This window comes from Epinephelus fuscoguttatus, linkage group LG4, assembly GCF_011397635.1.
Source record: "Epinephelus fuscoguttatus linkage group LG4, E.fuscoguttatus.final_Chr_v1".
NCBI lineage: Eukaryota > Metazoa > Chordata > Actinopteri > Perciformes > Serranidae > Epinephelus > Epinephelus fuscoguttatus.
In genome coordinates, this window is record NC_064755.1 from 37550951 (window position 1) to 37575735 (window position 24785).

General features: G+C 42.7%; 1 protein-coding gene across 1 annotated transcript in view; it reads right to left on the bottom strand.

The window, feature by feature from the left end:
- Positions 1–1988: 1988 nt before the first annotated feature.
- kcnq1.2 (potassium voltage-gated channel, KQT-like subfamily, member 1.2) overlaps positions 1989–24785 on the bottom strand; it is a 278796-nt gene continuing 255999 nt past the window's right edge. Inside the window, exon 18 of the mRNA XM_049574355.1 lies at positions 1989–4001. Within this exon, the coding sequence (XP_049430312.1) occupies positions 3855–4001 (147 nt within the window). The 3' untranslated portion in view covers positions 1989–3854. The remainder of the gene's footprint in view (positions 4002–24785) is intronic.

Here is a 24785-nt window from a genome sequence, read left to right on the forward strand (position 1 = left end):
ACTCTAGTTGTAGCTTTGTTTTGGTCTCTACCGACTCCACAGTCAGAACACAAGCCCAATTTAATCTCAGATGGGTCGAACCAATAAAACCATCGCACAATAACCTAGTAGTAACCTAGCTCCAATGTTTTAAATAATTACAAGTACATTCTGTAGATGTTCTTCCTTTTACATAACAGATGAACAGCCTGAGATGTCTTAAGAAAAATAAGTGTGATTTCAAAAGTATGTCTCAGTTCATCCACGTTCAGTCAGTCTACTTCTCACTGTCATTACATGTGCATTTATCCACACATTTCCTGATACAGATTCTTTTGATCTGAAGCTGCTGATTGAGAATATTTTGCAAAATGTTCAATATCTTTCATCATGGTCACAGTAAGTATTCTAGTCAGAGTGGGGAAGCCTCTGAAGCAGGCAACACATTGTTTAACTTGACTCTAGTCATCTAGTGGGCTGCAATGGACCCTTTGGTGGGCCGGCTCTGGCCCATGGGCCGTATGTTTGACACCCCTGTGCTAAAGCACTGATGGTTATGGTGGGGGGTGGGGGAGGTCTGCTAGGTCTGGCAGTGCTGGTCAGTAAGTGTACAATGGTTTCATCAGAGATATTTCAGCCGCCTGCTGTGTCTGACAATGACTGGTAAGAACAGTGTAGAGTTTCAGGAGCTGTAACAGGAGTGAAGATTTATATTTTACAGGATTCGGCAGAAATGCACATGTTGCTTTGATTCAGCTGCAATACAACCAATACTAAAAGTCCATGTCTTTTGTGGTACGTTATCATTTTTACAGCTGATTATATTTTTTTTATTTTACATGTCAGATGTATCAGCACCACTGTACAGGTTTTCTGTGTTGCCCTGTTTTCAGTAGCATAATGAAGTCCTGTTCTATTCTGAGCGTGGCTCAGGTGGCAGGATCAAAGAAGACATGGACGATCGACAAAGCTCAGAGAGTCTAGCGTTTCATGACCTAGCATGAGTTCCACCTCCGCGCAGACTCTGGGATTGCCAGATCTCACTGTCCAGCGTCTGTGACAGTGCGTCCCTTATATTCCTCTTTTAACTGCTTCCTCAGATCCTCTTTTAGGTTGTGCTCCCGTGTACTTCTGAGATCAAACTGTCTTTTGAAGTGGGAGTCTCTCTCTTCTCTCTGTCTCGTCTTGAGATGAAAGAGGAGCACGGGGTGACCCAGAGCGGCCTCTGCAGACAGAGGTAGCCATGGGGTCTCTCTTTCTTTCTTTCTTTCTTTCTTTCTTCCCTCTCTCTCGCTCTCTGCCAAAATCCCCCAGTAGTGATAGAAACCAGAGGAGGACAAAAGGCAGCGGAGCACCGCGGCCCTGCGGCCCATGCAGTCTCTCTGGCTAATTGAAAATGGCTTTGCTCTCTTCTCCAGCTCACTTATGCTCCTGCTGTCCTCCTCCTGCCGCTCCTCCTTTTCTCTCTTACTCCCCCGCCTGTCCACCCCTCCCCCAGGGACGACCCTCCCTCCTTCCTTCCCTCTCCCTCTCTCTCTCTCTCGGCGCTGGACCGTGCTGATCTTGGGACATCCCCAGTATTTTTTGGCCTTTGAAGGCAGATATAATTGAGTGGTAATATGAGACATATTCTCCTTTTCCTCTGCATGCCTCGCTCAATGGGTTATGGAATATTGAAGTTCAAAGTAGGTGCGGTGAACGTGTTATTTTTTCTTTCTCTTCCCCCTTCGTGGTGATTGCAGTGTGAAAGGAATTTAGTGAAATGAGGAATTGAGATTTTATTTGGATGGAAACTCCGGCCAATGGTTTACCTTGACCCGGCTCGGCTCGAGATTTGAACAAACGGCCCCGAAAAACTGTAAGACAGGTTTCATCCTCCAACGAAAGCAAATTATGGAATAGATGAGCTGGTAATCAAATTCCTCCCAAGCCAAGAGAGCAGGCCAGAGCATAATGAAATGGAGTTTTATTATTTACAGCAGCGCTACAGTGCAGAGGGTGTGCGTGAATATCATTTACAATCATTTCCATCCGTCTGTACAACAGGAGCCTTACCCTCTGTGCTTCTCATCGCTCCATCTCGCAGATATGTTCCAGGTTGATCTTTCCACATGATAATAAATACAGTACGATAAGGCAATGTTTCTATTTACAACTCTTATAAAACTGTACAGGAGAATACAGGCGGATATGTATCAAGGTCTGTCACAAAATTAGAGTGCCTTTAAAATACAACCACTTTATTTAATGTAAGATAAATAATAGTTATTATTTTAACCACCGCAAAAATATGAAAATATATACTAGTGCAGAGAGAAGGCCTCTCCTCCTTCCCCTTCCCTTGTTCACCCCTCTTTTGTGTGTGTGTGTGTGTGTGTGTGTGTGTGTGTGTGTGTGTGCATCCGTCTCTTCAGGAACGTGCATGCTATAATTATGAGAGGCCTTTCATACAGTAGCTACATAGTTGAGTTATTTTCTATTTTCTACTTCCTACATGCCTCGGCGTCCTGTCAGATAAATACTACGTGTATGGGAACAAAGTGAGAGCATTGTCTTTTTTTTATTTCAAACGTGCGCTCTCAGTGGTAGCCTGATATTTCCAAAGCTTTCACACACAATTAGTGTGCCTGCTCCTCATAGCTTACTGTTTAAATTCTGCACATTTTCCAGTGTTTCTTTTCATTAGTCACTCACAGTGAGTAATCTCCCCTTACCAGGAATTCAGCACTTAATTAGCTCCGGAGAGAAAAAATAATCAGAGCTTTAATGGGGCAAATTTATTTCAAATTGCACACAGCAGTGTGAGCCCCCTGAAGAGGGGAATAGAGGGTTTTAAGTGTGGTCCTGGTGGTGGTGTGAGTAGTGGTGCTGCTAAAAGTGTTTGAGATTGATATACGCATGAAATCTCTCTGTGAAAATCTTGGAGCAAAGTGAGAGACTTCAGCCCAGTTCGGCTATTTTCGTTAGCATCAGTGTAGCTATAAATCAGCACCATGTTAGCCACCCACCCCTGATACATTTCTTTAGTCCCGTTTCTTTTACTCCAGCCTTCCGGTCTCGAAACGCAGGGCAAAGTCAACAGATAATCCGCCCTTCCCTCCCCGTGTTATTCGATCACTACTAACAAACACCCGCCGCAGCCTAAGTACAGTTAGGCTAGATGGATATGTGGCTATGGAAATAAGCCTGTTGTGTACTGGGTGTGGATGGTGCCAAGATAATCAGAAGGATTTGAGGAATGCCTCTGCCATGGCTGGACTCTCAGTTTTTCTCTGTGTCTTTGGGGAACTCGAGTGCTTTGATTGCATTACGACTTCATTACTGGGTTAGTTAGCTTTGGAATAATATTTGGAGTGGAGGAATGCAGCTCAGTGACAGGCCACACATAAATTAACATTATCTGAGTAGTGTGATTATGAGGCTAATGTAGTGAAATAAATTCATGTAGCGTGTCGCTGCTTGAATGACTGTGTTCTGCAGGGGGAAGACTGAGGGCCCACAATGCTGGTGCAGAAGAGAAAGCTACATTTAGACAACAACAAAAACAACAACAACAACAAAAAGACCCAAGCAGGGCCAACAATCATCAGAAGGAAGAGTTCAGTCAGCCTCCTTTCCACACCGTGCTCCGTGGTGCTCTTGCCCTCATGTCCCAGAGCAAGTCGACAATTAAAAGTTGTTCTCTTCTCAGTGGTAAAAAGTCAATGAGAAAATGTGGATATGGAAGAGAGGGAGGGGGTTTGGAAGACTGAGTCCCCTTTTTATTTGCAGGCTGGCCCCCCATGGGTGGGGCTAGGCTGTTTATGTGAACTCCTGGTCCTTTAATTCTCCTTGGTGATGAGAGCATCATACCCGGCGTGACCATCGCTGCGACATCAGAGCTCCTCGTCGATGCTAGCACCCATGCATTTCTGAATGGTCACCCTGCGGATGGACGGCTTGGACGTCAGCTCCAGCTTCGGCGGAAACTGCTCCGTCAGGATCCGCAGGACCGAGTCCACTTTCTCGTCCATCTTATGCACCTGAATTTAACACAATGACAGAAGACAAACAGGTTAGGTCAGCTGAATGCCTCCAGGATAAACACGCTGAACTTAAATACAGTGTAGACCTGTGTTATGAAACAAACAAAGAAGGTCAGCGAGTTTTTGTTTCGTATCCATCTGCCTTTAATATAGTAGCAACGCCAATGACAGAGCAGTGCAGGGTATAATGACATGGTAGTCTGCCAGTCGCCGTCTACCTGCTAAAGCCACTCATTACAAAAGCTGCTGAGCCATATGATCCAGGAGTGGGCGCACAGACACTCACACACACACATACATACAGGCTGCTGTTGTTTACATGCTTTTCCAACTGTAAACACAGGTGTGTCGCCCAACAGAGACATCGCCGACAGGGCGCAGCCGGCTTAACCATGGTGTGAATGCAGATAAAAGGCCACATCTGAGTGATACAGGTAAACAGATAAGAGACTGGCTGGTGACATTCAAATACAGAGAGGACATCGGTACACGTACACACCAGGACACACTCGTGTTCATGCTTACAAGTAGGCGCACAGGCTGACTGCGCACACTTGTGGAACTTCAAAGAGGTTTCTTGTCTTCACAGCCTTGGCCTCAGTTTTACCTCTGAACTTATTTATTTTCCCCCCTTAAGTACTTACACAGCACACACACAAACCACTATCCTCTGATGGCTCCAACGGCTTCAAGAAACCAGGGGAAAATGATAAAGATGGCGCTTTGTAAATCAAAGCCTAAACAGCAAAGCACATCAAAGAGCCATAACATCTCACGCACCGGGCAGAACAGACAGATTCAGACTCCTGTCTCTACTAGATGCTGATAGCGAAACAACTGCGGTATTTCTGGCAGGGCACAGTCAGATAGTTAACATCAATGGCATTTTCATAGGCTTAAGGGTACGGCCTCTGTTTCTCCCCATCTTTTAGTGTGTGTGCCTGATGGCCCGGACGTTTTTATGGCAGAGCCGGACATTTAGCAGCTATTATTGTTGTTGAAATATGAGCCATAATAGGAGGAATAAATCAGATTGTGTCGCGGAAAAGTATGAAATCACATCACAGGATGCCAATAATCATAATTTCTAAATAACGGAGCACTGTCAAAATGCCTGTCAAAAGTTAGATTCCAGACGAATAAATGAGTTTCGCTTTTTCTGCGAGCAAAAATCTCTGTTTCAGTTTTTTAGATGAGTCAAGTTTCTAGATGTCATAACTACAAAATGTATGTTTTGGTGTCGTGCGCATCTACAGTTAAAGATAACACACATAGTGAACTTGAGGTCATGTGTAAGGTCATGTGTAGTACACTGGCTTGACTACTTACATGTGAACTGTGCTATAACATAACTATTTGGTCAGAGATATACAGTACGATGGAGCAAGAATTGCTTCATTCTGACACTTATTGCTGAGGTTTCCTGATATTTCACCATCCACACTGCTTTCCTCTGAGATTGTACCATGACCTAAATAGTTGTGCTAAGTAGACGAAGCACGCGCTGGGCCCGGATAAAGCTTAGAGAATAATAGGCTATCATAAACATGTTGGGCAGTAATCTACAGACTTATCAACATTCTCGTTGGAGCTTAAAATGGATCAGGAGTTCCTCCTGCTGTGTTTTCTGAAAGGAATGGCCCAGGGGACCCACAGAGGAAAAAAAAACATTATTAGACAGGCGTGTTGAAAACACACCCCACTTATGTATTGCCAGTGATTGTGTATATGTGTTTGCCTTCTGGGGATGGATGTGGGTGAGAGATGCAAAGGTGATTTAAGCTGTTGCAAGTGTACATTTCCTTGTATGTGTTTCCAAGACTGGATGTAAGTTAAAGAGATGGTGTGGTTGCACATGACAAAGAGCAAAAGCAGGTGAGAGTGGGCCAAGTAAGAGAGAAAGAAAGACAATCTGAGTTGAGTTGGGTTATTTCTAAGGCTGCTGTTTCTACGGTCTGTTATGCAAATATCCTTTTATGAGTCAGTCAGTGTTGGTGACACTGGTGACAGTCTACTTGTGACCACTGTTCCTATTGACACACTTTCTTACACACTGTACTGTGTGTTGTCATAATTTGTGAGACTTTTCTTTTTGCCACATTACATAATGTTGCTGTGCTTACTATTGATGCTCAAGCAATTCTTGCAGCTACTTTTTGGCACCTCTGAAAGCTGAAAATGACGCATAACATGGGAATTAAGACTGACTAAGCAGCAACCTCCGAGGCTGACAAATAAAGCAAAGTCAAAAACTGCAGTTCCTTGAATGGCCACTTGAGGCTGGCTCCAGGAGTGAGTTAATCCCCACAGACACCCATGTTGAAAAAGCAAACTTTACAGCAGAAAAAAACATGTTTACAGCCTGGTGCGCGCACACACACACACACACACACACACACACACACACAAAAAAATACTATAGGTAATTTCCACGTCATGACAACTGTCTGGGTGTGACATTTTTTAAAACGTACCCGTTTAATTTTACCCCACAAATGAGCAACTCAACACAAATGTAAAGCATGAAATGTAAAAAAGTACTTACCTACCGACTCACCTAGCTAACTGCCAGCCAACCAACCAACCAACCAACCTACCCACTTACCTACCTAACTACCAACCAACCAAACCAAACCTACCTACCTATTTACCTGCCAACCAACCAACCCAGACCTACCTGTCGACCTAGCTACCTACCTACCAACAAAACCTACCTACCTACTTACCTGCCAACCAACCAACCAACCAACCTACCTACCTACCTTTCTACCAAACCAACCAACCAACCAACCAACCCACCAGTCTACCTGTCTTCTAACCAACTAACCTACCTACCTACCTACCTACCTACCTCCCCCAGGGGGCCCTCAGAGATACAGCTGCCAAATTATTGTTTGATCATTTTTTGAATGTTTTTTTTTCCATTTTTTGCGAAATTCGAAAATTTTATGCAGTCTATAAAGTTGACAAATGCTGCTAGTATGTATTTAATTAAATATGGTTTACTTGTGGAGCTGCTTTCATAATTTTAGTGTAATTTACACGAGGTTCTCTTAATTAGCATTTACTGAAGGGGTATTGTATTGGTAAGGGGGTTTTGTTATCTCACTCATCCTGCGTTGTGTTTAAATGCCAGAGTTGGGTGTCACCACTGCTGTGTCATATAAACGCATGTGATCCAGTGACAGGTGATGCTCCAGCTGTCCACGACCCTCCCTCTGACCACAGACAACACATGGGACAGTCACAGGCAGGGCTGACACAGTCACAAGCACCGGACAACAAGTGTCTTTTAAGTACAGTCGCTTTAGTCAATTTAGACATACACACTATTTATAAATAAAAAGTTAGTTTATGTGGGAGATCACTTTCTTTTCTCTGAGCTCACTGAAAAAAATAAAATAAAAATAAAATCAAATGTTTTTGTTCACTAAAGAAAGACTAATCTCTCTTGGACTCCAGAAAAATACATAATAAAAAGGGATGCAACTGATGATTTTATTCAGTAGTTATTAATCTTTTTTTATTACTATTAATCAATTCATTGTATAATTTGTCCTTAATGAAATTAAAAATTAAATTCACAGAGAAAACTTTAATAAGCAACACAGGTGCATTATCTACAGTATCTTTGAACTGTATGTCATCTACTTCCAGTCACTGGCGGAGACATAAAGTACAGAGACAACAGTGGGGAGGACACACAGCTCCTGTTCACACAGGAACACCCTTCCTGACCACCTTCCTGCCTTCCCCTGAGGCTGTTTGTCTAGTATCTAGTACATTGCAACAAATACAAGCCGACAAACAAACATGCACACAGTGTGTACACAGTGTGCTAGTCTGCCTGTCACCTAGCAAAGAACAAATAAACAAGGAGCGTAATGAGGGACAGCATTTCTGTCAGGACATTAACTGTAGCCAAAGAGCGCTGTAGGGGAGACAGTAATACAGGAAAACTAATAAAGAGCTGAAATGAGTAAACAGCAAAGTGACACCACTGGGTAAAAGTCACCATGAGCCTAACTGTCACCATTTGTTCTGCAAAGTAAACTAAATGTATCATGGCAACAGCTGGTGTGGTGTATTTCTGGTGCTTCAGTTAAGTTATATCAGTTACACCAAGTCAAACCAAATTCACGGTAAGATAAGATGAAACGAGAGAGATGAGATTAACTTTATTATCCCTGCAGGGCACTTTTTTTCCCTTCGACACTAAAGCTGCAGCACAAAGGGAAATAAAAGCATCAAGTATAAAAACAAGACCAGACAACAGCACATGTCAGACTCACATTACGTCATACATCCAGATTTGGCATGTGTTTGCTTTCTAAACCTTACTGGAGACTCTCTGCAAAGATTCTGCAGCCAAACATTGTTTAAACTTCATTTCTTATGCTGCTAAGGATGCAAAAGTTTCCAGAGATGCATGCCAAATGTTTATAAAGGATGCAGAATATAGCTCTTCAGTGCCTTGGGTCTGAATATTTCACTGGGTGTACAGTGAGAAACACATAACTGCATCATTATAATGTGTTTCAGTGAGTATACACAAAAAATACACTGATTTTTCACTTTCATACAGCTTGAAATACTAAATATCTTTCTGATTCGGACTCTCCCTCAAGCAGAAATTCAAGAGAAAAGAGGCGAGGCATCTGCTTTACTTTATGAATGTCATTAATTCACACACAGTCATCCCGAGCTGGCCTGTGCCGATAGAGCGATTCACACTGCCATCTGTTGGAGAGTCTGAAAGCCTGGAGAGAAGCTCAGGGCTGCTATCGCTTCATTCTCTGATTTCATGCAACACTCCACCATCGCATAATTACTGACAAATGGAGACATGACATGCGAGAGAGATATGAGATACTGGATGAGATAGACTGAGGGAGCTGTGCGGTAGCCTTGACATGTAATGAATGGTAATTAGGTGTTGTGAAGTGGTGTGGCTTATTCAGCAGGGAAAACAAGGCCGGTATATACAATGAATAGTGTAGTACTGGCTGGATTAACGAGCAGATCGCCTTTCTTTGAGCAGTCAATACACGGACACCGAGCACGTAGGCAAACAAAAACACAATGACTCACAGAGACATGTCTAACTCCCGTTCTTGCTCCTTTTCTTTCTCTCTTTGACAGTCACCTTGAGGAGGACTAAGGCATGAAAAGGAGGGAAGACAGAGAAAATACAAGGAGGCTAGAGTATTGGAGACAGAGGTGCCGGGCTGCCAAAAGGAAAGACTACCACCTCCAGGAATGTCTTGGCATCTGCGTCCGACCGGGCCGTGCTATTCAACAAAACAAGATTCCTGTCATTGAAATGCTCTCAATCGCACGAGACAATGGAGACATAGCCGGGACATAAAGAGAGATAAGACGAGAGGGAAACAATCGCACAGGTCACCGTCCTCGCATGCTGTAGTGATTGTGTAATGTGCTTTCCCACCACTGTGACCTCAAAAGGCCTGGTGCTCCAACCTGCATAACACCAGACGATCTCACAGCGTCACTCTTTCTTTGTTATGGCTGTGTCTACTTACATGGCACTAGCATGACTCACACAACGTCCATTCCAACTGGAAAGGAGATTTTTAATATCCCACTGAGGCCTTTTGGATGACAAAGCAAGGATTTAAAATCCTGGAAGACTGAAAACAGAAAATATCTAGTGTTCTTCACTCTGACATTGTGGTGTTTTGTTTTGTTTTTTAACTTACTGAAGTTCATTTTCTTTCATTTTCAGTCAGCAGAAAACGGCAATCTTTTTTTCATGTCTGATATGAAGCCATCTACTCTCACACTGCTTCTGTCTAGTTTGCCACATTTACTCCAGACAAGGCAAAACTCCTTCAGACAAAGTACTTCCAGAGCAACAGTGAAAACAACAGCTCACTCTAAGTACAACAGTTCTTAAAGTTACCCTGTGGAGTTTCCTTATAAACAAATTAAAGCATGTTTTTATAAACTATTTCATACCAAACTATCTTGTGTCTATCCTTGAGGCCTAGCAGACCTGTAGAATGCATTTTCTGCATAATTAATCATTTGCAAAGCCAGTTTTTTGAATATTTTGGAACCTCCATTGTTTACATTATGTTTAGTGGGTGTATTTTTCCCCAAAGCTGTTTCCTCTAATCCGCAAAGCCAGAGATCAGCATGCCCAGGGCCCTGCCCCTGCCTGTCACCCAACACACAATGCACCTAACCCTGATTTCTGTCCCTGCGGGGGGTGGGCCCACAGGGTGACGGCCCCATAGCCCAAGGCCCGGCCACCAGGTGTTCGCGGGTGAGCTGGCTCCGGGGGGCGATGTCCCCATACCGGGCGAGTTGCGAAGCTTTCAATTCACTGGTCCATCTACGTCCCAACCCTCACCTATTGTCAAGAGCTCTAAGATAGTGACCGAAAGAATGAGATCATGGATACAAGCGGTCGAAGTGAGATGTACTCCGTGGGGTATCTGGGCTCAGCCTTAGAGAAAGGGTAAGGAGCTCGGACATCCTGAGGGAGCTCGGAGTAGAGCTGCTGCTCCTTTGCGTCAAAAGGGGTCAGTTGAGGTGGTTCCAACATCTGGTCGGGATGCCTCCTGGGTGCCTCCTGCTGGAGGTGTTGGGCATGTCCCACTGGAGGCCCCGGGGCAGACCCAGAACACACTGGAGGGATTACATATCTCATCTGACCTGGGAACACCTTGGGGTCCCCTGGAGGAGCTAGAAAACGTTGCTGGGGAGAGGGACTTCTGGGGTGCTTTGCTCGGCCTGCTGTCCCCGCAACCGGGCCCAGAATAAGTGGACGAAAATGGATGGATAGAAAACTTCTATGTTTAGTGTATGGGTGGATACGGCTAAAACTTCTAAACAAATAAAACCATCAGTGATTTTTTAAAAATCTGACACCTCTGTACCTTCACTTAAATAAATCTATTGTTAACAGATAGCCCATTATTACACCCTCACATCGTCTTTTCCTGCATTATGTCAAATCCTAACACTCTGAATCAACATCAAATAAAGCTGCACTCATCATCATAAACGGTGGGTCAAATATATGTAATATTGAAGTGGTCTCTTGCAGTTAAAAACCCACAGAGAATCATCATCTGACTCTGTGGTCTACCTTGGCTCTACGGAAAATCTTTACGGTCTTTCAACTCCTTGTTTTTAATTTACTGCCCCACTTTTATTGTTTCACTCTCACCACTTTTATCAACCAGTTTCCAGCCACACCAGGCATCTGTTTTCATTTAAAATCCTCTGATAAACCCACCTCACACCAGCCGCCAGTCACCAAAACTGGGACCAGGCCATGACTAACGGCCCAGGTTGAAGTTGCACATTCGACATGTATTCTTTTTAAGCTGATAATATGTCAGTGTTGTGTGCTTGCCCCCAGGAGACCAACACAATCTATTAGTGCTGTTCCTAATAAGTAATGGCATTTCATTCAACTCAGTTGTCGGATGCTCTCATTTCCTGTCAGTCAGCTGGTACCTCGATTAGCCAACAGCTTAAAGTTAATGCTGTATTATATCAACTGGCAACAGGAAGCACTATATAGTAGTATGGAAATGTGGTATTATGTTTAAATAATTCACATACAAATAAGGTATTAATGTGTAAATATCCAGTAAAACAAAGAAATTAGAGTTGTTGTTTCCACTTATTTTCCAGCCCTGTTCCCGTAAAGCCTTCAGTATAATAGCAACAGCAACAGCAAAGGGTCAGTTCAGGTGAATTCCTCTGCCTCTCCATAGATCCCCTGTGCGGCTCACCCAGACTGACTGCCTGCTCTTTGTGTTTCACCTACACACACACACACACACACACACACACACACACACACACACACACACAGGAGATCCAGCGTTTCGCTCGTAACACAATGGTCAATGCAGAAAAAGCAACAGAGGCTGTACACACTGGCCTCGCTGGTGGGCCAATAACAAGCTAGTATTACACAGAGGTCATCATTATCATCGCTGTGACAGGGCTGCATGAATGGAGAATGGAGATCAGGGATGAGGGGGAGGGAGGGGGAGGAAGGGAGAGGCCAGAAAGAGAGAGTAAAGGAAGAGGAAAATTAAAAAAGCCAGAACAAAAGGGAAATAAATTTGAAATGTGAAAGCAGGAAAAAAAGAGGACACTGGTGGCTTTTGTCTCGTGGGGAGGAGGTTAACAATAACACACAGGGACACACGCACACAGACGTGCAGCCACACACACACACACACACACCACATTAAACCAGGAAAGTCATCAGGCCACTCGTGCAAATGTCATCAAAAGAATAAATAATAAAATACTTTTTTTTAAACCCCCTTGACGCTGGCTCCAAAAGTCCCCCTAGACCCTCATGTTAAAATGCAGAAATAAACATGTTTACAGCCTGGTACAAAAACGACTGTACCGGTGGTGACTTTTTATACAACTCACCCATTTACATTTTTTTTTTAAGGCTTAAGCGGGATTTATACTTGTGCATCAGCTCTATGCAGTGCCTACGCCATAGCCCACGCATGTGGCCTACTCCGTTGTGAGCATTACTTGTTTGGTGGTGTGTCTGTGTCACTCTGCAGTTACACCTCCAAACCACTGGTTGGCAACAAGGTTTCTGTGAAGTGCCGTAAAGTTTAGTTGATTCAAAACACACATTAAACATGGCTGAAGAGACACAACATAATTACACAAACTGGCTTCACTATAACTCGCAGCATACACAGGCAAAGCACATTTTCCCCACAAACACAACATGCTAATGTTATTAGCACAAGCCAGTGGCATTTTACATTGTATAACGTAGCCTAGCGACTAGCGGACATCCTCTAATCATATGAAGCCGGGGACAACAGCAACATTTAACTAAGGTAACGTTACAAAATTCAGCTTCATTACAACTTACAGGGTTCACCAACAAAACAACTGTCTTATACTAAACACTTTTTCCAAACAAATACAACACGCTAACGTTATTAGCACAAGCCTATGGCATTTTACATTGTATAAATTAGCCTAGCAATGAGCAGAGATTTCTTCTGCTCATATGAAGCCAGGATAAATCACACACAAGACATACAATGGTATTTTGTGGAGGCTTTATTGTCTTTAAAATTTATTGTTTCTTATCTGTGAAATTAAAGTAAATAAAAGCTTCAATTCCACCGAGGGAAATGGTTTCAACTTACAAAATAGATAGGAGGTCTGCGTCACCGAGACACGTAGTTACATTTCTAGGTGGATGCACGTCAGACAACAGCATAGGGTATGGTGTAGGCTGTATGTCAACACAGAACGCAGAAGTATAAATCCTGCATAAGTGTTTCAGCCCTCGATTGCATATTATGGCGCCATTTGTTTCCCCAACCCTGATGAACGTGGTTTTCAGAGTGTGACTCATTGGGCTCTGTCTCTATAGAGTGTATATAAAAATGGATAACATGACAGCTCCCCAAATGTGAAGCTAAAACATTTCGATTGCCCTCTAGTGGCTGGCTGCAGTATAGGTCATAAATCCTGCCCCTTTATGTTGGTGAATGGGCGATGGGCCCAACCAAAAACTCAAAATACATGGCAAATAAATTTTTCCCAAAGACGGTTTCTGGCATTTCAGGTAGTTCTTATCGTGCTGATGTATGTTTAAGCATTCATTTCTCTGACTAGTTTGAACTCTGGCTCCAAATGACATCAACGGTGAAGATGACAGAGGCCGTATCCCAGATATTTTTGCCTCATTTTGTACAGTGGGAGACAGTGGAGCTGCGTTGTTATACAGTCACTGCGTGGCCGCTTTGAGTGACAGTGTCTGTGGATTGTGGCTTTGGGCTCTCAGGCAGATCCACCCCTCGCTCCTCCACAGCTATACCCTCTCATCCAAACATGGTGACATCTCCAAAAATCCAGAATGGCAACGGCCAAAATGCCAAACTCGAGGTTTCAAAACAGGCGTCCACAAACCAATGGGTGACAGCACGGTGGCTACAGCCATTATTTTTATACAGTCTATGGCTGGATATAAATTTGTATGGGATGGGCATCATTTCAGGTGGGCTGCCTCTCCTTCACTGACACATCAACATGGACCATTCCCACAGCTAATTAGATGAACCCTTCACTCCACTCATCTTCGCCTCTGACTTTTAAATTGAGAAAACATGGCAGCTGTCCTGGAAACAGTATTACATGTCTCTTAAACTGTCAACAGTTTTAAAATAAATTTAAGGGAAAGGAAAGGCAATGCAGTTGCATCATTCAGTGCAGCTTGTTTATGTTTTTAAGGCTCTCGTCAGTGAGTCACGTCATTACCACTTAGCTGCAGAGCTCAGTTGATGCTCAGTGTATATTTTACAAATTAGGGTCTTGTATCAGTAGCTGAATTTGCTCGATGTAGGACGACAAAAGGGCCCACACTTTCTTATCCTCCTACAAAACTCTGCCAGCACATCATATTTGATCATTCACAATTTAACTCAGAGCTGCTACAGGTTTTCAGTTTCTAATTTTTGAGATTTTTCATGGAGCTTTCAAACAAAAGCTCAGGGTAATGCCCAACATCTGTGGTTCTGTTAGGACAGACATTAATGCTTTCCTATAATCTATGACTAAATTATATATTTTCATGCTCTATTTTGAGTATAACCTCCTGATTTTGTATGTCTTGTTTTATATTTATAGTTTGTTTTTGTCACATTTGCTATTATTTGCATATTATCATTTGCTAGTGTAATTATCTTATTGTTACTTCTTGTCAAATGTTTTGTCTAATAATGCTTATGTTGTGTTATTATTGTTGAGGACCCCCTTGGAAACAAGATGGTACATCTCAAGGGGTTGAAAAAATGAATTTCAGACACTCATGTGTGGAGCAGGAACAAATGCACTTGAATTAAGTTAAAAAGCCTCTATTCAAAAAAACCGACCAGTTTTCACCCTAAGGTCTTCATCAGGGTGCAAAAGGGTGGACAGGACTCAAGCAAATATTTTACAGTCTTGGTAGGGGTGTCACCCATTCCTGGTTAATAAGTGAATAATAATAATAACTTTAATTTCAAGAAACCCAAGGTCACTTTACGATACATAGTAATGAAACAATAACACCAACAGGACAGTACAATACAACACAAGCAGTACAGAAAAGCAACAAAACTATAACAAACAACACCTGAATACAGGTGGGTGACAGCAGTGGATCACAATAACAGGCCTTTTCTTTTTAATTTAAGAAAAGGGACAGTGTGCATTAATTAACATTTTAACAAATGTAAATGCACCGAATTAGCTGAAAGAAAAATTGTCCTGCACTAAAATGAGAAATTACTAAACACGCATCATAATTGCATCAGATAAACAAAAATTATTTTCAATTCATTACTTAAATTATTAAGTTGTATCTGAAAGGAAACATTTAATAGAAAAAGAAAAAAGAAAAAAATCTCTGTCCTATGATGTTTAGGAGTTACTGATCTGTTTGAGATCAAGGAAAAATAAATAAATAAAAATGAAAATGAAAATAAAAATGAATTGAAATGAAATAAAATAAAAAATTAAATTAAATTAAATTAAATAAAATAAATAAATAAATAATAATAATAACAATAATAATAATAATAATAATAATAATAATAATAATAATAATAATTATTATTATTATTGGAATGATAACTACACAACAATAACACTAAGAAGAGATCACTTGTCATAGAGTGATACTGCACATTTAAGGGAAGGGTGTGCAATCAATTTCCTCATTTAGACCAGGGTATACCAATGCATCATCTCTAAAAATCAAAAAGTTTCTCTCTGTATAAGTCTGCATACCCAGCTACATTCACTCATTAATCAGGACTGGGTGACACCCGCTACCGAGCTTATAAAATGTTGACTCCTGTCCACACTTTTGCACCCTGATGAAGACCTTAGAGTTAAAACCGGTCGATGTTTTAATGTAAGCAGACATGTCTTTTGAATAATGGGTTTTTAATTTTTAATTCAAGTGCATTTGTGTCTGAAGTTCATTTTTTTCTTCCCATGTGCTGACCCTTTTCTTCAAGAGCACCTCATTCTCCAAAATGTGACATCTCAGGGAGTTATTCCTAATAAAGAATTTCCAACTATTAAACTTGAGCTGCTAAAGTTTCTTAATTTCTAATTTCATTGATTCTGTATGGAGCTTGTGACCAAAAGATCTGTGTAATGACCAACACCTGTGATTCTGGTGCCTCATTACTTTGCATGAATATTAACAGACAAACCACTAAATACCACACAATATTTAATGTAACTAAAGCTGTCATATTGTGCTTTAAAACAGTCTTCATTATCATCTTCGGACAAGGGTGGGAGCACAGATGCACACTATGCTGTATGTAACAACTACAGGGCACACAAACTGAGCCCACATTTTGCTCTGTGTCTTTTCTCACAGCCGTACAAACAGCCGACCAAACTGCTCTCAAATGTTCAAAGAAACCCTCTAAAATCAAATATATAAAAAAGAAACCACACAGATATACAACGTGAAAGAGAAACACAAACAGAAGAGAAGAGGTGTATGATTGTTTTACGACAGGCATGTGCCGGCGGTTACGAGAGGCCAGAGGCGGAGGTGGACGGATGGAAGGAAGGATGACAGATGGAGGATAAAAATGAGAGGAGGACGTGTCAGACAAACTTCAAAAGGCTCTGGTGGCCTTTATTAACAGTTTGTTTTTGCTGCCTTGTGAGTGTGCTGACTCATCTTCTGGGCTCTTTCATATGTGAGGAGCGGGGAGGAGGTTGCGTTCAGTTTCTGGGCCTGAATCATGATTAGGAAACATGATAGCATCTCATTATTGATGTGTTTGTGTCACTTTGTGCAGCCTGCATGAAAAGCGTGTTGCTAATGCCTTTTGTATTATGTCTGTGTTTGTGAGACTAGACTGCATTAATTTGAAGGGTTGTTGTTAGTCATGGCTTTGTATATTTCAGTCTTTGTGTGTGCGTGTGTGTGTGTGTGTTTGAGTTCAGGCTTCCTGCTGCGGCCCTGATGAAAAATTCCATGACTTTCCAAGACTTTCCACAACTAACTAAAAGCACGACTATGACCTTAAAATGTTCTTCCTCTCCGGTTTCTAAAGGGCTCAACAGTTTGGTTTCCATACAGATGGAGAAGAGCAGCTGAAAAACCACCGGCTAATGCAATGAATGTGTGAAAATGTCAGTCTGGTGTATTCATGTGACCCGTTTGTAAAACTTCCCCAGAGAATTTATTAACATCCTTGAATTCTCCTTTCTCGAGTGCACCTCTCAGAAGCTCGTGATCTGACAGAAATCCCTGTATGAAGTAACAGTGTGTGTAAATAACGCTGTAAACCAGCATCCTCAGAGTGTACATTCATGAGGTGAACTGGGGTCACGCTTTGCAGAGTCGACTGAGACCGAGAAAGAGGGAGAGCGAGAGCGACAGACTGCGTGAATGGATCCTAAACCAACGTGTCAGCTGGACTCAAATTCACCAACCCAACGAGCAACCAACCCGCTCCACCAGCGGCCTCGGTGCCAGCTGGAAAACAGAGCTAGCCCGGCTCAGATTCACCACGGGCCGGGCCGCTGCCAAGGAGAATGGATTCACTTTAACGCTGGCAGATACAATATGTTCTTTGTATTTGTAAAAGCAGGAGAAAGAGATGGACAGAGAGAGGGAGAAAGAGTAAGAAGAAGTGAAGGGTAAGGCTGGATGGCAGCGGTGTGGATGGATTGGTTCTGGACTGAGAGAAGGAGAAGAGGGAGGGAGTGAAAGAGGGAAATGGTGGTTATGTTTTAAAGAACAGGAAACCAAGCGAGAGCACCTGACGCACATGATAAGTATCAAGGGCTGCGCCACGTGCCGCTAAACTGCAGCCAAAGCTCTTTTCTGCAGGGGTGGTGGCGGTGATGGTGGTGGTGTGTCGAGGGGGGGTGTGTATCGGCTAATCTCTCCTCTGAGTGGGTGCGCACTCAAAGCTGCTTTTGTTTCTGAGGGCTACTTTCACGAGGACGTACAATCCCCCGCGTCCACTCCTCCCCTCCTCCTCTACTTCTCTTTTTCTTTCCCTTTTTATCTCTCTGTTGTTCAGAGCACGCTCCTTCTCCCACAAACACTGTGGGTGTTTTATTTGATTTACTGATCATTCTGTTTGGACATGACTGCAAGGGAGAGAAAGTGTACGTGCATGTGTGCATCCCCGTGTGTTAGTGCATGTCCGTGTGTGTCCATACGTACGTGTGGGAAACACTGATGGTCTTTCATGTTGTACGAAGGTAAAAAAAAGAAGAAAAAAAAAGGGCCATAAATTGAAACAGCCAGAGAGGCCGTTGGGCGCGGGAGAGGCTTTGATGTCGTGTTGGAGGCGCATTAGCGTTTTTCACGTTGAGAGATGTGAGGGTCGGGGAAATGTTACCGCAAACAAAATAAATGTGCAGCATAAACAAGCCAAAAGAGATGAATTACGAGAAGGCTGCAGAGAGATGAAGCTGCTGTCAGCTCAGAGGAATATGCGAGTGGGTGAGGGAATGTTTCTGGGTTTCGCTCCACTGTGTATTGGAAACAAATACTAAGTACCATAAAATGTTAATTGGAATATGTTTGTAGTTACATAACAAGACATGATGAAAATATGTAACATAAATATAAAACATGAGAATTTAAATAGCCTGAGACAGATAAAAAAGCCCACTTAAAGGTCCAGTGTGATTTAGGATTTATGGGGATATATTTGCAGAAATATAATAAGGATGTTCTCTTTAGTGTGTAATCATTTGAAAATCAGAATCATTGTGTTTTCATTACCTTAGAATGAACTGATAATATCTACATGATTGCATCACATTGGCGCGACGAATGCTGTCCTATTTTTAAGGCTCCTTCAAGTGCGGCGGAGAAATGCAGCCTTCTTTCCTGGGATTTGGAGGATGCAACAGATGAATCATTTGTGGCCCAGCCTATCCCAAGATGCATTGCACACCGGTGACAATTATATACTAAGGTAACTAACAGTTGTTAATGGTTAACTGTTGTTAACATTAGCTAAAAGCACACAGCTTAAACAATCTTGACTCAATAAGTTTACCTGAAAACGTTCCTCCATCAGCCTGAATTGTATCAAACGGCGGTGTCTCGGGTGATGAATCATCTCCTCAAGTATTAAATAAAATAAATATATATAATAACAGTCTCTGGGTCCATGATTTAGGGCTAACTGACATAGTAGCTTAACCCTTCTATCGTCAAGTGCAGCTGGTTGCTCGGTTACAGGAACGCCAAGAGGTCGTGGTGAGAACCGCTGGTGATGCAACCAAGAAATCCTCTGCAGATCAGACCATCCCATTTGGCTGATGCGGTCTTCAAAGGACCTGGCCGACGTCTACCACGAAGGCCACGTCCTTCAAAGGCTGCAGCCCCTGAATTGAGACACAGCTACTAAGTGGGTCCACAGAGACTGCCATGTTGCACCGACATGTTTCTAAAGTAGCCCTGAATGGACAAACCAAACACTGGCTCTAGATAGAACATTTGCAAAAGTGGACAAACTTTTCACCATAAGGCTTCGAGATGACATTATCTTCTCTCTTGTCCTTGGAAGTGGTAAATTTACAGCTAACAGACTTAATACGACACAGTCTCTGGCTTTTGTTTGATATCTAGCATCAGCAAAAAATGTTATTTCACAATTCTGATGCGTCGTTGGCGCTGTTAGCTGTACCACAGCTAGCAGTCTGTCTGCAAGAAGCTGAACAACATAGGAGAAACGCTGATTTTCTAACGTGAAACTGCTTTATTCAGTGTTTTTACTGGTTTTAACCTCTCTAACTCCGCCAGGACGCCGACGTCCTCACTCCCTCCCTCCTCTGTTAAATGGTATCTCCCAGGCGCACTACGTCATCAAACCATGTGATGTTTGGTATTGCCGGATTCAGGAAGCTCTCGACTTTTCAAAAATAACATAGTTTTTCTTTTATTTCTTATGTATTTCGCACCAGAGCAGCCTAAACACACAAAGTCCAAAATCGCAATGAGTGGTGACAAGTCATGTCATGGCGTTTTTCGACGGGAAAAGTTAAAGGATTACTCGTGATCTTATGTGGAGCTGTTAGAAGGGATTTAGCTCTTTTATAAAAGGTAAGAGTCTCACTCCTACCACTATTTTTGGCTGAGATATACCGTCTAGAAAGTGCGATCATAACTTCATCACGTTTCATATGGCTTTATTTGGTGATGTTTTATGTTTCTGTGTCATAAACAACATCAGCTATCACAATCACACCTGATTTCAATAAGGTACAATGTTTGAAGCTGGCTGAGTGTTGTCTGATCACTGATAGTACTGTTTTGAAGCCGAGTGACCGACTTGTCATCTGGAGCTCCACCTGGATCTTTTCATGGAAAAAACACTGTAGAATGGTCATACTTTGAGCAATCTTCTTCAAATTTAAAACAAATGTTCATTGATAGTGTGCCTACAGCCCAACAGTGTCATTTACCTGCTCAGATGAAGCCACAGACAGTTATTCATCCTGAAACACATTTTTTATTTTATTTTAGGCAAAATCTTCAATTTTTGTCCTGACTTCAGAGGCCCATTACTCTGTCTCTGTATCACCTAGAGTGTTTCTGACACTTTCACAAGAAACTTCAGAGAGTTTTCTTTCTGGCAAGACCTCATGCATGCATGTAGTCAGAGAGGTGCATAAGCTACAGTCATTTTAATTTGGGTGTGTCATTTTAGGCGTTTTTGCTACAAAATGGGGGTGGAGTGTAATTAATTGGCGGGTCCGTTTGTTTTAGAGAGGAAGAGACCTCTGTGGATAAGTTGGCTCCTGGTGAAAACCTCCTGAACAATAAACACCAAAGGAATTCTAACTGGGAGTTCACACAAGGCACATGGAGAAGTTTCTGCTGGTTGCAATCTGCAATCCTCAACTGGTTTATGCCACTAAATCCTACACACCTCTCATTAAAAAAATGTTTAATATCGCATATATCAAAAAATAATTTTTCTTTAATGTATGATTGTGTCCCATTATTTTGCAACTTCAATTCTCTGTCACAATATGCCACAAGTTAAGTCTGAAGTTGAGAAAAACAATCTCAAGTGTCCAATACCCTCCACATGAAACCCATAAAACAAAACGCCATCTACCCATAAACACTTCAGCCTCCTCTGACCTATTTCCAGGAAGCTGTCGCCACACACAACCATTCTGCTCCTGCCACCAAATTGATAAAAGCACTCAAAATGGTTCTTAGCACGTAAAGTCAAGTAAACACACTGGGGGGGCGGGAGGAGACAGGGTGGAGGGGTGACTGAGAGGAGAGGGTGGAGGGACAAAGCAGTTGCCTGGTGAACCATTTGTCCTCAGAGACAGCTGGACATGATCTGCTCCTAACTGGTCCCCAGTGTGTCCTCATGAGGACAGAACACGGCGTCAAACACATTTTAGCACTTTAATTTATGTTCGCATAAAGAGCAGAACATAAACAGTAAACGACACAAAAAATCTGACACTTAAGAGTTGTTGTCATGTTTCAACACACACATAGACATGAATATATAAATATAATGGAGACACACACACAACACACACGCAGAGTTTCACATATTTTGTTTGGGTGTTTGTGTGCGTATGCTGGCGTTATATTTATGTATTTAGTTATTTAAGGCCTCTCCTCGTCTTGGAACTATTTCAACACATCCAGCAAAGCCAAACACTAATATTTCTTCATCGTGGGCCCTAATGTGGGAAGATGAATCGCCGTGACATGACTCAATCAGGACAGTTTGATTACATTCCCGTGTCTCCTTAGAGCTAATAAACAGCTCAGCGACGTGACACCACTCGACGATTCATCAGCGAGGCAGCAGTGACTCAACAGGGCAAAACTGTAGACTGCTGCGCCTTTGAATCACTCACACTCATACAGTAAGAAGGAAAATACTGATATGCCCCGCCACAAATATAAAGGGAGAGTGACACAAGTGGCGGCAGAGCATGGTTTTTGTGTGTTTTAAGGCAATCTATGAGTCGCCTTGTCCCCGCTACTGTGTATTTTTGTGTGTTTATGAATGTGTGAGCATGTGTACGTGCACCTCGGCAAGCGATTTTGACTTTGCATCCAGGGTGTGGCCTCGCATGGGGTTCACACAGGGGAGTCTTTATAAAAGGAGGAACCCCCCCACCCCCCACCCAGCCTTCGTCTTCTCACTGCCAGCTGCCACAACCACCAAATGCCCCCCAAACCCTCAAACACACACACATACAGACACACACTCCCCCACCTCCCCCCCTCCTGTGCCAGGCTGTGGTGGCAGCCAGCGTGGCATCGTCAGTCACCGGGGAGGTGCCATGTTACTACGGCCTCTGCTGTAGGTCGGCCACACTGTGGCTTTGTTCTCGTCATCAATAGGCCAGTCAGCCTGATATTATAAATGACAAGGGGCGTGCCAGCACTTTGGTCTAGGTTCAGGGCGACTATTGAAATGGATACTAATGGCATCACGGCTTATGCACAGAAAATACTTTCCCTCAACAACACAGACAGTGCCATTTCCTGAGGAACTACAATACTTACATATGGTGTATATAAACAAAGAAATGCTGCAGCCAATGATTTTTTTTTATTTATTATGCATCAATCTGACTATTTGTTTTTTCAATCATTATTCAGTCAGTAGTGGAAAATGGCCCATCACAAGTCTTTAAGTAGTTGTTTTGTTTGTCCAACAGTTAATTTACATTCATACAAAAAAGAAGAAAACACCAAATCCCCACATCAGAGAAACTAGAACCTAAACTTTAAACAGACAACATTTACTGTGGTTTCATTCCAGTCAATTGTTTTACAAAGAGAAATAAAGAAAAAGATCCCAATGTTTTCTAAATAAAATAGTTTAATGTCTGAAAATATTTAAACTGTTTATAATCACAAACAGTTACAGGTTTGAGCCCCACATTGAAAACCAGTGATGACCTCCAGGGCTGAAAAACGTAGCCAAGAACTGTAGTTCCTCTAATGGCCACTTGAGGCTGGCTTCAAAGGTGAGTCAATCCTCCCCAACCTCCATGTTAAAATGCTCAACTTAACATTAGAAATAAACATGTTTACAGTTATGCATTATTAAGGGTGTGGCTGCTTTGAGTGACACTGACATGGTCACTTCTGGCTCCAAAAATCCAACATGGCGATGGCCAAAATGCTCAGTCTTGGAACCCATCGGCTTTGGGTCTGATAGTGACAAAGCCTCTGAGGGCAAAGGCCAATTTTTTGGGCTGATCGGGTGTAGCCAGCCGAGCCAAGACTTCCTCTTCTGTGTGGTAGTCATTTTGACTAATTTCTATAAATAGATAACTGCATATGAATGCAGATAAATTAAAAAAAAAAAGCTAATATGAAGCTAACGTTTTGTCAGACGATAGTCAATGGGCTCTGAGACTGCATTAGGCCAAAGGGTTTCACTTCTCCACAAAGACGTCTAACCTGCCATTCAAATATGATTAGTCAAATGGACCACAAAAAGAAAACACAACACTTCTGATATTAAATTCCTCTACTAAATAATTATGAAATATTTGTGTACAGAGATTAGAAAATGCCAAACTCAAGGTTTTCAAAACGGGAGTCCACAAACCAATGGGTAACATCATGGTAGCTACGTTCATTATTTTTACACAGTCTATGGTTTTGAGAAGCAGAGTTAACAGACAAAACATACAGCATCAGTTGTGTCTACACCGAGCACCCACTCAGGTGTTAAGCGTCATTTTCTGAAAAGTGATCCAAACTTTAAACCACACAGCTACTTAGACATGAGAGAGACACGATACAACGCACTCAATGTAAACAAGAGTTGTCTGGGTACAGTGGAGGGAATCAAAGCTGATGTGTGTGTGTGTGTTTATCCCAGACAGAGTGTATCCCCCATGCCCCATCCCCCCGCCAGCTGTCTGTTCTGCCCAGACAGTGGCCCTGTGCCTGGTGCCATGGCCCCGACGCTGTGCCAGCTGATCCTCGGGTGCAGGAGTCAGCCTGACCCCAACCAACCACCTTTCCCCTTTTAACCAGCATTAAAGCCATTATTTCACATAGAGAGCCTCATTATACTATATGACCACAGCTGGCCTCACACACACACACACACACACACACACACACACACACAGACCGACAGAGAGGAGGAGACAGCGCAGTAAAGCAGCGAGAGACAGAACAAGAAAGAGAAGAGACGTCTTGTCGCCCACCCCTCTGTTTCCAAATATAGCATCTTGCCCCCCGTCCCACTCAGCCTCTTGTTTTTGTTATGGTGCCGTTTTTCCTCATCAAAGATGTGGACATGAGAAGTGTTGGTTGGGAGCCTCGCTTGGTAGAGACGTTTGTTTGGCTTTTTGGGGAGTGATGTTTTGATGGCGTCTGCAAATGTCGGCGGGAAGCTAAGGAGGATGATTACGCAGACCGGAGACGTCTGGTTGGCCGGTGACAGTGTTTAGAGACACGCTATTGGTCAGAGTGTCCGGGGAGACTGCGCAGAGGTCACCGGGTCTAGGGAGCTCTCAGGAGCAGGCTCATTTAACGATATATTGTAAAGAGCAGAATGTACGAAAATGTGAATGAAACATCTTCCTTGTGGCATTACCAAATCCAGCTGGAATGAGAGCCGGACTGACTGTTTCCCATTTACAGTGGACAGGGATGCCTGGTGTTATTCCAGAGCCAAATTTCATCATAACTCCATCAGCTCTGCTTGATGACCCAACATTCTTTCCTGTAGACCAACA